Below are 12,874 nucleotides of genomic sequence, written 5' to 3'. Positions count from 1 at the left end.
GCTTTTGCCTTCAGGTGAATCCTGTAGGTTTTTATTAGAGCTCTTTCTGTCTTCAAAGAAAACTGTATCATTACAGAATTCTGTGTTTCCCCTTAGCTTCAGATCAAAACTGGTTTTCTCTCAGCTTGCCTGAGTACATTTTTAGCCTGCACAACAGTGTGTATGAAATGATTAAAGAGGAACTTCTGTGACCTTCAACAATCAGACATTCTGGTTAATGCTCTCATATAAGAAAGTTTGCATACCCTCTTTCCTCCAAAGAATTTAAACTTTGATAGGAACACAACTGGACAAAAGGCAAGATAAAAGGTTTCCTCTGGGCATCTCAGGGCCTCTGATTCCAGAGTACGGCACCCCAAAGATGAGCACACAGAGTGTGGGTCTTCCTTTTGACTCTCAACCCCAAGGGCACCCCTCCATCCAGCAAAGTGATGTGAGAATATGGTAGCCATACAGTTCCAGGAATAACAAGACAATGTTGAGGCTGTGGGAAAGAATCACAGAACAGCTTCCAGATGCAGGTATTGCTCTGAGGAGCCATGCACAGAGCAGGCTTCAGACAAAAGGCAACTCATCTTTACAAGAATTTACCCAGGGTCTGCTCTGAGTGTGTCCATTCGAAGAGCTTGCTTAGTGTCTCCACATCTCAAAAAACTAAGAAAAATGAAGAGGTGGGCTGCTTTCTTGCCTTGAGCCTGGAAATGCCTGATGTTGAAGCCTGGTCCAATGACCTTCTCATCCTCCACCAGGTTTCTGCTATGGTGATCACCTGCTCCACAAACTGACCCAAACAATATGAACCATGAAAGGAAAAGTAACTGCTGATTCAAGGAACATGAAGCAAAAAATTTAAAAGAGGTGGAAATATGAAAGAATAGGAAAGGCAAAGGATTTGGAGGATCCATTCTGGAGATCTATGAATCAAATTAAGAATGCTTCAGAATGAGAAAATATGTGGATACATACAAATACACAAAAACAATTGTAAACGATGAAATTCCCTTTGGTGAAGAAATATGGATATCTGTGAATTGAAATTGTTTTTAAAGTGGGTGTGAACCAGATGTAGGCACATCTAGCCAGAGCCCCCATCCCAACCCCCACCAATTGGGCCAACAAGCCCCAGCCAAAGACCTGCTGGGAAAAGAGCTGCACAGACTCACAAGTAGCAGCCAGGGGCCTGCCCTGATACTACAGGTAAGGGAGTGCAGACCCTAGCCAAAACCCTGCCCAGACTCCAGCCACTGGGGTGCTCAACCCCCAGGCAAAGACCCAACCAAATAACAGTTACAGAGAAGGGCAGGCCCTAGCCAGAGGCATACCTAGATACAGTCCCAAGTGTACACAGGCCTCAGCCAGAATCCTAACTGGAAAACAGTACAACACAGGGATCCAGAAGGTCAGCACTCTGAACCCAGGAGTTGGTGTACTGGTGAGCAGTGGAGAAAAGGCTATTCCATGGTTTGCTAAGAATCCAAGACCAATGGGTAAGCAAAAAGTTGTCTCAACAAAGGCACAGCAGGCTTCATCTGTTAAAATGAGAAGACATGTAAAAAGTCTCAAAACCAGATTTCCAGATCACCTAAGGCAAACGCAAGGGGAAATGAGATAGAACAATCTGATACTCAATGACCTGGACTCCCAGAACTGGCAAAAAGGTAGATCTGAAAAAAATGAAATCAGAAAGTATTTCTCAGATAACAGAGATCGTTGACATGAGCAAGACATAAGTAATAAATCTAGAGCACACACAGATTAACAAAAAATAGAAGAGCTAAGGAACATGATGAAATCCCAATATGGGAAACAAATGGAATCCATAAAACAGATTCCCATGAGATTAAAAACTCCATGGAATACATACACAGCAGAATGAGCCAATGTGAAGACAAAATTTCAGATAAAGAAGATAAGATTACAATTAATAACCAGGATATCTTTTGCAGTGCAGAAGCTTTTTAATAAGATGAGATCCCAGTTGTTGATTCTTTCTCTAGTTCCCATGCTACTGAGGATTTGTTCATAAAGTCTTTTCCTATGCCAATGTCTTCCAGTGTTCTGCCTAACTTATTTTCTGGCAAGTATAGTGAATCTTTTTTAATATTTAGATCTTTAATCAACTTGGATTTTAATTTAGTGCATGGTGAAAGATAAGGGTGCAGTTTTAATCTTTGGCAGGACGAAATCAAGTTTTTTCCACACCATTTTTTAAAGAGGTTACTTTTCCTCCAGGGAGGACAGTTGGCTCCTTTGTCAAAGATGAGGTAGCTGAGTACATCTGGAGTTTTTTCTGTATCTTTCAATCTATTCCACTGATCATCAGGTCTGTTTCTTTGCCGGTACCATGCTGTTTTTTCCCAGTTGCTTTGTAGTGTAGTTTCAAATTGGGAATTGTTATACCCTCTGCCATGTCTCTGGTGCAATGCTGATTGAAATTCCAATAGCATATTTCACAGAGCTAGAAAAAAATAGTCCAAAATAATAATGACAGTTTAACTTCTTCCTTTCCTATCTTTATTGCTTTAAATTATTTCTCTTGTCTAATTGCTGTGGCTAATGTTTCCAGAACTATATTGAACAGGAGTGGTGATAGTGGGCATCCGTTCCTTGTTCCTGATTTTAACATGAAGGTTTTCAGATTTTGGCCATTTAGTATTATGTTGGTGTTGGTTTTTCATAGGTAGCCTTTATTAGGTTGAGATATGGACCATCTACTACAATTGTTTGCAGAGTTTTTTATCATGAATGGTGTTGAATTTTGTGAAATGCTTTTTCTGCATCTACTGAGAGGGTCATATTGTTTTTGTCCTTGACTCTGTTAATATAGTGTATTACATTTACTGACCTATATATGTTGAACCATCCTTGCATCCCTGGAATAAATCCGACTTGGTCAGGATGTATGATCTTCTTCATGACCCTCTGTATGGAATACACATTCTTTATTGCTGCACATGGGTTGTTCTCCAAAACAGACCATATACTCATTCATAGAGCATATTTAAGTAAGTGCAAAGGAATTGAAGTTATCCCCTGCGTATTGTCAGACCATAGTGTGATAAAATTAGAGATCAATGAGAAAAGAAATCACAAAAATTTTATATGCATATGGAACTTAAACAACACACTTCTGAATAACCAATGGGTCACAGAGAAAATTAAAGATGAAATATCAATACAACATATTGGAATCTATGGGACACAATAAAATCAACATGGCACTGGCAAAGAAAAAGACCTGAGGATCAGTGGAACAGATTAGAAGATGCCGAAAGAAGTCCAGACCCACTCAGCCACCTTCTCTTTGACAAAGGAGCCAAACACCCTCATTGGAGGAAAGACAGCCTCTTTAATAAATGGTGCCTAGGAAATTGGGTTTCAACTTGTCAAACATGAACATGTACTAAGCTTAAATCAAAATAGATTAAAGATCTAAATATTAAAATGGAAACACTAAACCAGCTGGAAGAGAATTTAGGTAGAAATTTTGAAGACACTGGTGTAGGAAAGGATTTCATAGAAATGAAAGTCTAAAAGAAATAATTTTTTCAATCCTTAATAAGATTCTGGCAAATAGAATGCAGATGATCATCAAGAAGATCATACAATGAGACAAAGCAGGATTCTTCCCAGGGATGAAGGGGTGGCTTAACATATGCAAATCAATAAATGTTATACACTATATTAACAGAGTCAAGGACAAAAACCATATGACCATCTCAATAGATGCAGAGAAAGCACTTGACAAAATATAACATGCATTTATGATAAAAACCCTCCCAATAAATTGAATAGATGGTCTCTACCTCAATCTTATAAACGCCATCTAAAAAAATCAACTCATTATATCATACTAAATGGTCAAAAACTGAAATCTTTCACACCAAAATGAGGAATAAGACAAGGATGTCCACTATCATCAGTCCTGTTCAATATAGTTTTGGAAACATTAGCCACAGCAATTAGACAAGAGAAAGAAATAAGAGGAATAAAATAGGAAATGAAAAAGTGAAATTGTCATTATTTGCAGATGACATGATACTCTATAAGACCCCAATAACTCCACCAAAAGTTTTCTACACTTAATAATTAAATTCAAGACAGGTCAATATAAGGTCATGCAAGGTCAATACACAAAATTCAGTGGCTTTCCTGTGCATGAAAAACAGACTCATTGAGAAATAAATGGGGCAAACAATTCCTTTCACAATCGCACCCAAAAAATTGAAATGCCTAGGAATCCACCTAATGAAAGAAATCAAATACCTCTACTCTGAAACCTACAGCACTCTGAAAAAAATAGATTGGAGACTATATCAGAAAATGGAAAAATATCCCTTACACCTGTGTAGGAAGAATCAACATAATGAAAATGGCCATACTTCTAAAATTGCTACATAGATTCAAGCAATCCCAATTTAAATCCCAGCAGTATGCTTCACAGACCTTGAGAAAACAATCCAAAAATTCATTTGGAACAAGAAGAGACCTAGAATGGCAAAAGCAATTTTAGGCAATAAAGATAAGGCAGGGGTATCACAATCCCCAACTTGCAACTATACCACAAAGCTATGGTGATAAAAATAGCCTTGTACTGGCAAAGAAACAGACCTGAGGACATGTAGAACAGATTAAAAGATGCCCAAGCAACTCCTGACACACTCATTAATCTCATCTTTGACAAAAGAACCAAGCACCTTCACTGGAGGAAAGATAGCCTTTAATAAATGGTGCTGGAAAAACTGTTTCATCTTGCCAAAGATTAAAACTAGACTTGTTTTCTCTCCACACACTAAACTAAAATTGAAATAAATTAAAGATCTATACATTAAAACAAAAACACTAATCCAGTTGGAAGTGAGGCTAGGTAGAACTCTTGAAGACAAAAGGTAGGAGAGTGGTGCAGGAATAGGTTTTATGAACAAAACCTCAGTTGCCTGTGAACTAGCACAGTCAACAAGTGGGATGTCCTCTTATTAAATAGCTTCTGTATAGCAAGAGAATGACCAAGAGTATGAAGAGACAACCCATAATGTGGAAAAAAATTTACTAGCTGTTTCTCAGACACAAATATATTCTATATATCTAGAATATATAAAGAATCTAAAAAAATCTGACCTCTCAAATTTAAAGAACCAATCCAAAAATGGTCATCTGTTATGAACAGACATTTATCAGATAAAGAAGTAGAAATAGCAAATAAACATATGAAAAAGTGTTCAATAGCAGCAGTCATTTGAGAGATGCAAATGAAAACAATGCTAAGATTTCACCTCACACCAGGCAGAATGGCTGCTATCATGAAAGCAACCAATAATAAATGCTTGTGGGGCTTCAGGGAAAAAGGAACCCTGCTGCACTGTTGGTGGGAGTATAGACTGCTGCAACCACTGTGGAAATCAGTGTGGGGATACCTCAAAGAACCCGGACTAGATGCCCCATTTCACCCAGCTATTCCCCTGCTATCTTCTGAAAAGAATTAAAAGAATCATACCATAGTGATATATGCTCACCCATGTTCAGAGTGGCACAATTGGTAACAGCTAAAACTTTGAAACAACCCAACTTTCCATCAGCTGAAGACTAGATAAAGAAAATGTGTGTTTTTTATAAAATGCAGTACTTAGCCATAAATATAAATGTCATATAGAGGCATTATAGCCAAATGGATGCACATTGAGGCCATATTCTTCAGTGAAATAAATAGGACACACGTGTAAATACTGAATTTTTTTCTTGTGTGAGAAACTGAAAGTGTAAATAATGATCAAAATATATAATAGATACAATGTGAAATAGGAAGACAAGGTGCAAAGGAGGAAGGAGAAATGAAAGCGGTTGGGGAAAGGAAAGAGGAGAATAGAATTAACATGAGAAAATTAAAAAGGGAAACAAAAGTCGGTAAATAGGAAGGGGTGGAAGGGTTGTCAGGAGGGCAGGGGAAGAATAAGCATCGAGATATATTATGTAAAGGTACAAAGCTTCAATGATGAATGTCATTGCATTATATACCTAAAATGTAACAATAAAATTAATTTTTAAAAAAGAAATTGTTCTTAATGTTAAAGCTGGAGTTGATAAGAAAAGTTACATCCAGGCATAATCTGATCTTATTCTGAATCTCTGAGAAAAATGAACAATGAAGGAAAAAGATCTTATAGGTTCCCGATAATAGAGAATCCAAAAACCCTAATTAAATGTGGGGGGAAAAAGAAAAACAAATCAGCATTTAACCTTCAAAATGCGGTGTAAGAAGTTGGATATCAGAGAAGGTGCCTGTATAGAACAAAACAGAAAACCACCTTCTAGGAATCCTGTGCATTTTTACTTTTCAGAGAGAAAAATATATCTAAGCAGATGTTTACATTTCAGAGAGAAAGATATCTGAGTATAGAGCATATCTTACAGAATATTTTACAGAAGTACCAATGTGAAAGCATTGCTTAAGGATACAACTAAAAAATAAGCACAGCAGCATAGCACATTTCTAAAAAAGAAACCAAGAAAAGAATGAGAAAACAATGATAAGCAGTACAGAAGAACGTTCCACCACATCCTTGCACACATGTAAACAAATGAACATATGTGTCCATAGATGGACATGTGTATATGAATATCACACACATTCATGCACGCGTACTGTTCACATCAATGTGTGCAGCTTTCCAAGAGTGTCCCTCACATATACTCAGATGTGCATGTACTTACATGCACACACAGACATCTATGATACTTACACGTCTTCATGGGTATAGGACATAGAATAAAGGAAATAGATAAGACTAACCTTTCAGGGGAAGCTCTAAATGAAATAACTAAGTTAGAAAGTTTTTATATTACCAAAACTGCATGCAAGACCTGAGAGGAAGAAGTGCACAGGCAGATGGAACCATTCTGGTGAGAGGCAGCAGCTGCTCCTATTAAAGATAAGGAACACAGGACTATAAGAAACAGGCTGAGCTATAAAGAAATTTACAGACAAAATGGTAAGTATGTTGCTTCAGGGTAAAAATGATAAAATAATTTCAATTCAGTGACAAGTCAGAGAGGATGACTCTCAAGACTGTTATCATAGAGATTCTGCCGAAAGTGGCTATAAATTCATAATGCACAGGGAAGCAAGACCCCAGAACTAACAACCATAGAAAAGATTGTTTAAGCATATTAACAGAGAAGAGAAAACCAAAATAAATAAATTAATTAATTAATTAAAGACAAATACATTTGGACTCAATTATCAAAAGAAAAGCTACGATCTTAATTATTAGTGAAAAATTGAAGAAATGGGTATTCATATTGTTGCTCATGGAAATATAAAGTTTGCCACTTCAGAACTAAGTATCACATTTGAAAAAACAGAAAACACATATCCTTCAATTCAGTGATTTTATTTTTGGAATTCTGGTAGAAAGCAGATAACAGAAATATGAGCAAGGTTATATGTAAAGTATAGCTGCATAGATTTTAGCATATGTGATATCCATTAAACACTAAGCAGTAAGAAGAGTTATATTTTTATATGGAATGACTTGGAGAAATGTACTTAAAGTATTAACCAGACACAACTACATGGAGTAATGTGACTATTTTAGAGCATAACAGAAAAAACCCTCAGCATACTATTTTCCAATCACTTCCAGTGTCAGTGAAGAGAAATTTTAAATTCATGGGTAAGATTGCATAAAGTTGGATGAATGTTGTGGGAAATCAAAACAAAGTCCAATTACTCAACACCCATAGTTTGTTCACTTATCTTGCTCACATGAATCTGTAACATTATAAATAAGTGACATAAATACCAGGTCCATTTTTAGGCATTATGCCTTCTTCTGCCAACAAATAATAATGAAACACTGGTCATCTGTATGCTTGGGAGATTGGTTCCAGGGCCCCATGGATACCAAAATTTGTGAAAGTCCAAGTCACTTTTATAAAATGGCAGAACACACTCACATTCCCCTGTATACTTTAAATCATACCTAGATTATTTACAATACTTACTGAAATGTAAATTCTGTATAAGCAGTTCTTATATTATTTAGGGAATAATTACAAGAAAAAATTCTGCACATATTCAGTAAAGATAAATATTTTACTGTGATTTTGGTCTCTTTCTCTGTCCCCCCCCGTCTCCGTTTGTGTGTGTGTGTGTGTGTGTGTGTGTGTGTATGTGTGTGTGTGTGATTTTTCCTGGAGACCACACATACTAAGCAAGTGTGCTAATTGTCTTAGTTACTTTTCATGTTGCTGAGACAAAATATTCAACACTCTAAGGAGGAAAAGTTTACTTTAGTTTACAATCTGTAGAGGTTTTAGTTCATAATTGGCTGGCTCCAATGCAGGGTGACATGGCAGAGAGACATCACAGAAGAGAAACAGTTCATTGCAGGCAGGGGACAAGAAGGCAGTAAGCAGCAAGTGATGTAGAAAGAGCAAGCAAGACTGCTGCCCTCCTCTGTCTCCTACATTTTACCCTTAGGCTGAGTAGCACTCACACCCTTAATCCTAGCAACACACCATGAATCAATCTCAGCATCACACCCTTGATCTCAGTATCACACACCCTAGATGCAGCCACCTCCAAAAAGCCCACTTAGGCCTCATGAGACTTTGGTGGGGACATCTAGATACAAGCCATAACACTAACTCAAGATGTAACCCCAGCCCTCAAGTATTTTTTATCTGCATTTGGTTGAATCTGTAGACACAAAACTCATAGATACACATATCCAACTTCATTACTGTGCAAAACATTTATACTATTACTGCTTTAACAGATTTGAAGTTAATTTAAATGTGTTTATATATTTGAGAGAAGAATTTTTCTAGGATTTTTAGAAACTATAGTTTAATTCATATTTGGAGTATGCTGATAATATGAACCAGAAGGCTATTATTCATGGGAAACAGAACTGAAGAAGCAGACCTGTTGAAACAAAATTGTTTCATAAAAGTAATATTAGGGCTGAGGATTTAGCACAATAGTAATGCCACCTGCCTCACAAGAGTAAGGTACCAAGTTCGATCCACAGTACCAAAAAATAAATAAATAAATAAATAAAAGTAACATTAAACATCTGTTGAATAAAACCTTTCATTCTAAGAATGATAAGTTTCTAGAACTGCTGGAGTGGCTATTTAATTCCAAAGCAGCTGTTTATTTTTTCACTATGATAATGGAGCTCTGGCGCTATGATCTACAAACTAATTCCTTGGTGCTTTGAAAGATTCAGTCAGCAATGTGTGCTAATTACATACATTAACATTTTGGTTGAGTGATGTAAGAAACCTAAGCAATAGATAAGTGGTCCACTTTTGAGCATTTACTGAACACCTTTATTTGAAGTCCCTTATTTTAAAGAATGCCTTAATTTGTTTTCAGACAAATTCTTTCTTGTTAGTCAAAAATATGGAAAAAAATAAACATGCATCCTTTTATAACCATTTTCATTATAAGCATTTCCAGACTCCAAACATAAAGCCCATATATATTCTTAGGTGATTTTGCTAACAATCTGCCTCCTGAAACTAAGGGAGGTTTTGAGAATGATAATGTAATAAACAAAAACATGGCCTCTTCCTATCAAAGTTAGATGTAGATAATTTTTGTTTTGTTTTATACTGGGGATGGAACTTGGGACCTTGCATTTGTGAAGCAGGCAATGGAACCACTGAGCTAAATCCCTAGCAGTAGTAAATATTTATTTATTACTGGCTAATGGGCTTCCAGATTTTTTGAGACACTCTTAGAAAGAGAGCACTGTTAGTATAGTTTAAGATCATAGATCTTTTTTTTTCTTTTATTGAGCTTATTGGTACATTTTAGGTATCCAGTACAATTACATTCAAAAAGTGATGCACAAACTCTATACCCTGCTCCCCTTTGCTTATTAAATCCCGGCAAGACAAATTCTTTCTTGTTAGTCAAAAATATGGAAAAAAATAAACATGCATCCTTTTATAACCATTTTCATTATAAGCATTTCCAGACTCCAAACATAAAGCCCATATATATTCTTAGGTGATTTTGCTAACAATCTGCCTCCTGAAACTAAGGGAGGTTTTGAGAATGATAATGTAATAAACAAAAACATGGCCTCTTCCTATCAAAGTTAGATGTAGATAATTTTTGTTTTGTTTTATACTGGGGATGGAACTTGGGACCTTGCATTTGTGAAGCAGGCAGTGGAACCACTGAGCTAAATCCCTGGCAGTAGTAAATATTTGTTTATTACTGGCTAATGGGCTTCCAGATTTTTTGAGACACTCTTAGAAAGAGAGCACTGTTAGTATAGTTTAAGATCATAGATCTTTTTTTTTCTTTTATTGAGCTTATTGGTACATTTTAGGTATCCAGTACAATTACATTCAAAAAGTGATGCACAAACTCTATACCCTGCTCCCCTTTGCTTATTAAATCCCGGCATTACATTTTCCAAAATGAATACTGACTATACAGGTGCACTACAACCTAACCCGAGACTTTCTCCTTTCTTCCCTCCACTATGGAGCAGTGACAATAAAAGGGAAGGAAAAGCCATGGTGGTACAGACCTGTAAGCCCAGCTCTCTGGGAGCAGAGGCCGAAGGATCGCAAGTGGGAACCCAGCCTAACAACGTAGGTCTTACATCAAAATAAAAAAGGGCTAGGGTTGTAGCTCAGTGCAAAAGCCTTGAGTTCAATCCCCAGTACCAGAAAATGGGGCTGGAGGGCAGCACCACTCTCACCATCTCTGGGACATGTGCCTGTCCTGTGTGGGCTCTTGGGAGGTGGTGGGGGCGAGGAAAAGAGCAGACTCCTGCAGGCCACTGGTGCCATCTTAAAACATATACTTAGTTTACAGCAACTTCATTTCCTCATACCTAAAATGAGAATTATACCCACCTTGAAAGGCTCATAGCCAGCAATTCTCTATAGAATAAAACACCTAGCAGATGGCCAGAGGTGTGAATACCTACAAACGGTGCATGTGGGTTTAAGGACCACAGCTCTTGCTTCTGGACTGAGTCTCTGCATCTATGCAGGGCACAGCTGCATTCACTGTAGCCTTCACTCTGCCATGCAACCTATTCTGCCTTTGCCACTGGCCCCAGTGTCCAGCATGAAGGACACTGTAGTAAAAGTAAAAGGATTGGCACTAGCTGCCATCCATGTGATTTGTATATTTCTTCCCTGATTAACTGTGATTTGGAGATATGGAAGTGTTTCATTATTCCTGGCCCTAATCATTAAGAACTTGAGTTGAGGAAAAGAATATGAACCTCCCTGTGGTATTAAATAACTTTTTCCTTCATTTCATAAAATACCATCATGAAGAAAAAGACAGTCATGACTCTGATATCACTGTGCTTTCAGTGGAACATTCTATTATAATTCCAGGAGCTGCTTCCCCTACTCTGAGTTATTTGAGGGTAGCAATTTCCTGTCCTGTCCAGTGGGCACCTAGTACTATTATTGTGTTGGAAACCACCATTTCCATCTCAGAGAAACCAGAGCTGTTACAGGCACATCATTTCTAGACACTTTGGGCATGCGACTGTGGAGACCATGCACACGGAGGGGCCACAGGAGCAATGAACACCTGATGTACAACAGACAGCTGCTCACTATGATTATGCAGTGTGTTCAGCTCCAGAACCACCCATCCTCAGGTCATTTCTATGTGTCGGCACACAAACATCTCCTTAGCCCAGGAATACCACTTACTGATTTTTGGACTTTGAGCAAGTCATCTGATATTTTTGAGACATAATTCCCTCAGCATCTAATAAAAGAGGACAGAACACACCTTTCTTTTTGAATATCATACAGCTATTTCTGAAGAGTTTACGAAGAGTATGGTTTATAAGAAATGGTATTATAGATGTCAAACATTATGCGATGTCACTGGAAAGTTTCATCCAGTGCTATGACCTACGTGCATTTAAAATTACCATGGCTGCAAACACCATATAGAGAATGAAGAGTGTAAGGTAGCTGCTACTATGATTTTCCTTTTCTCTCTAGTCGGTTAAACCCCCTAAAGTGTATATGCCCAATGGCAAATGATTAGAGTAGAGCAGTAAGAATCTACTGCCTGGTTCTTCCAGCAAACCCCTCTCCACACTAACAGAAGATGTGAGATGAAGAAGCTGGGTACATGGGGCTGTCTCTGTCCTTCCTGGGTCCGCTGCATCAACATTCTTCAGATTTCCAGTGGAAAGTTTTGCGTTGTTCCTTGTGCATCTTTAAATTGTGTAATCTTTGGCATTGAAAAAAAACATAAACACGCATGCATGTAAATCAAAAGTAGTTATTTATGTCATTACTGACCTTCGCAGCAGTCTTGCCACACTCGCAAATCCATCTTTAGAATTTCACTACAGCTCAGGTAGTCCTGTGCGTATTGTGTCCGTACAAAGACATCTGCCTGGACTTGCTGCATATTGTCACCATTGTCACAAAGCACATGGCCCAGGGATACCTGCTTCAGCTGAGTGAGTTGTGCTGGGGTAAACACTCCAGCATTTTCATACCAGAACCTGATAGTCAACAGAGAAAGACAGCACCGTGGGTCGCTGGCCTGAGCATTCAGCTGCATTTGAGTCACAATGTGCAAAGAGCTCGGCAAAAAGGAAACATATTGAAGGGATCGTGTTTGTTCCCCAACCAAATGCTGTATACTTTTAATTCCCTCCAATATTTTCAAAATTTCAAAACCCTATACTTCTTAATTACCATTTTCTATTCAAGTTTCACAAAATGATTCGAAGTTTTGGAGAGTTCTCAAAAAGAAAAAGTACATTTTAAAAATTTAAATTTCATGAACTGGTCTTAGAAATTGTCTGAGCAATTTAAGACTGATATTGTTGCATAAAAAGGAAATTTCATCTTT

At 37.5% G+C, this 12,874-nt stretch overlaps 1 protein-coding gene across 1 annotated transcript in view; it reads right to left on the bottom strand.

Moving 5' to 3' along the window:
- The window catches only part of Pxdnl (peroxidasin like), a 442,040-nt gene that overhangs the window by 33,000 nt on the left and 396,166 nt on the right, over positions 1-12,874 (bottom strand). Inside the window, 1 exon segment of the mRNA XM_033759138.1 lies at positions 12,313-12,521. Within this exon segment, the coding sequence (XP_033615029.1) occupies positions 12,313-12,521 (209 nt within the window).

The sequence above is a fragment of the Fukomys damarensis genome, unplaced genomic scaffold (assembly GCF_012274545.1).
Source record: "Fukomys damarensis isolate Sample0158 unplaced genomic scaffold, DMR_v1.0_HiC HiC_scaffold_5, whole genome shotgun sequence".
In the NCBI taxonomy this organism is placed as follows: domain Eukaryota; kingdom Metazoa; phylum Chordata; class Mammalia; order Rodentia; family Bathyergidae; genus Fukomys; species Fukomys damarensis.
The sequence above is the reverse complement of the archived record's forward strand: the minus strand, read 5'-3'. Positions and strand labels throughout refer to the sequence as shown.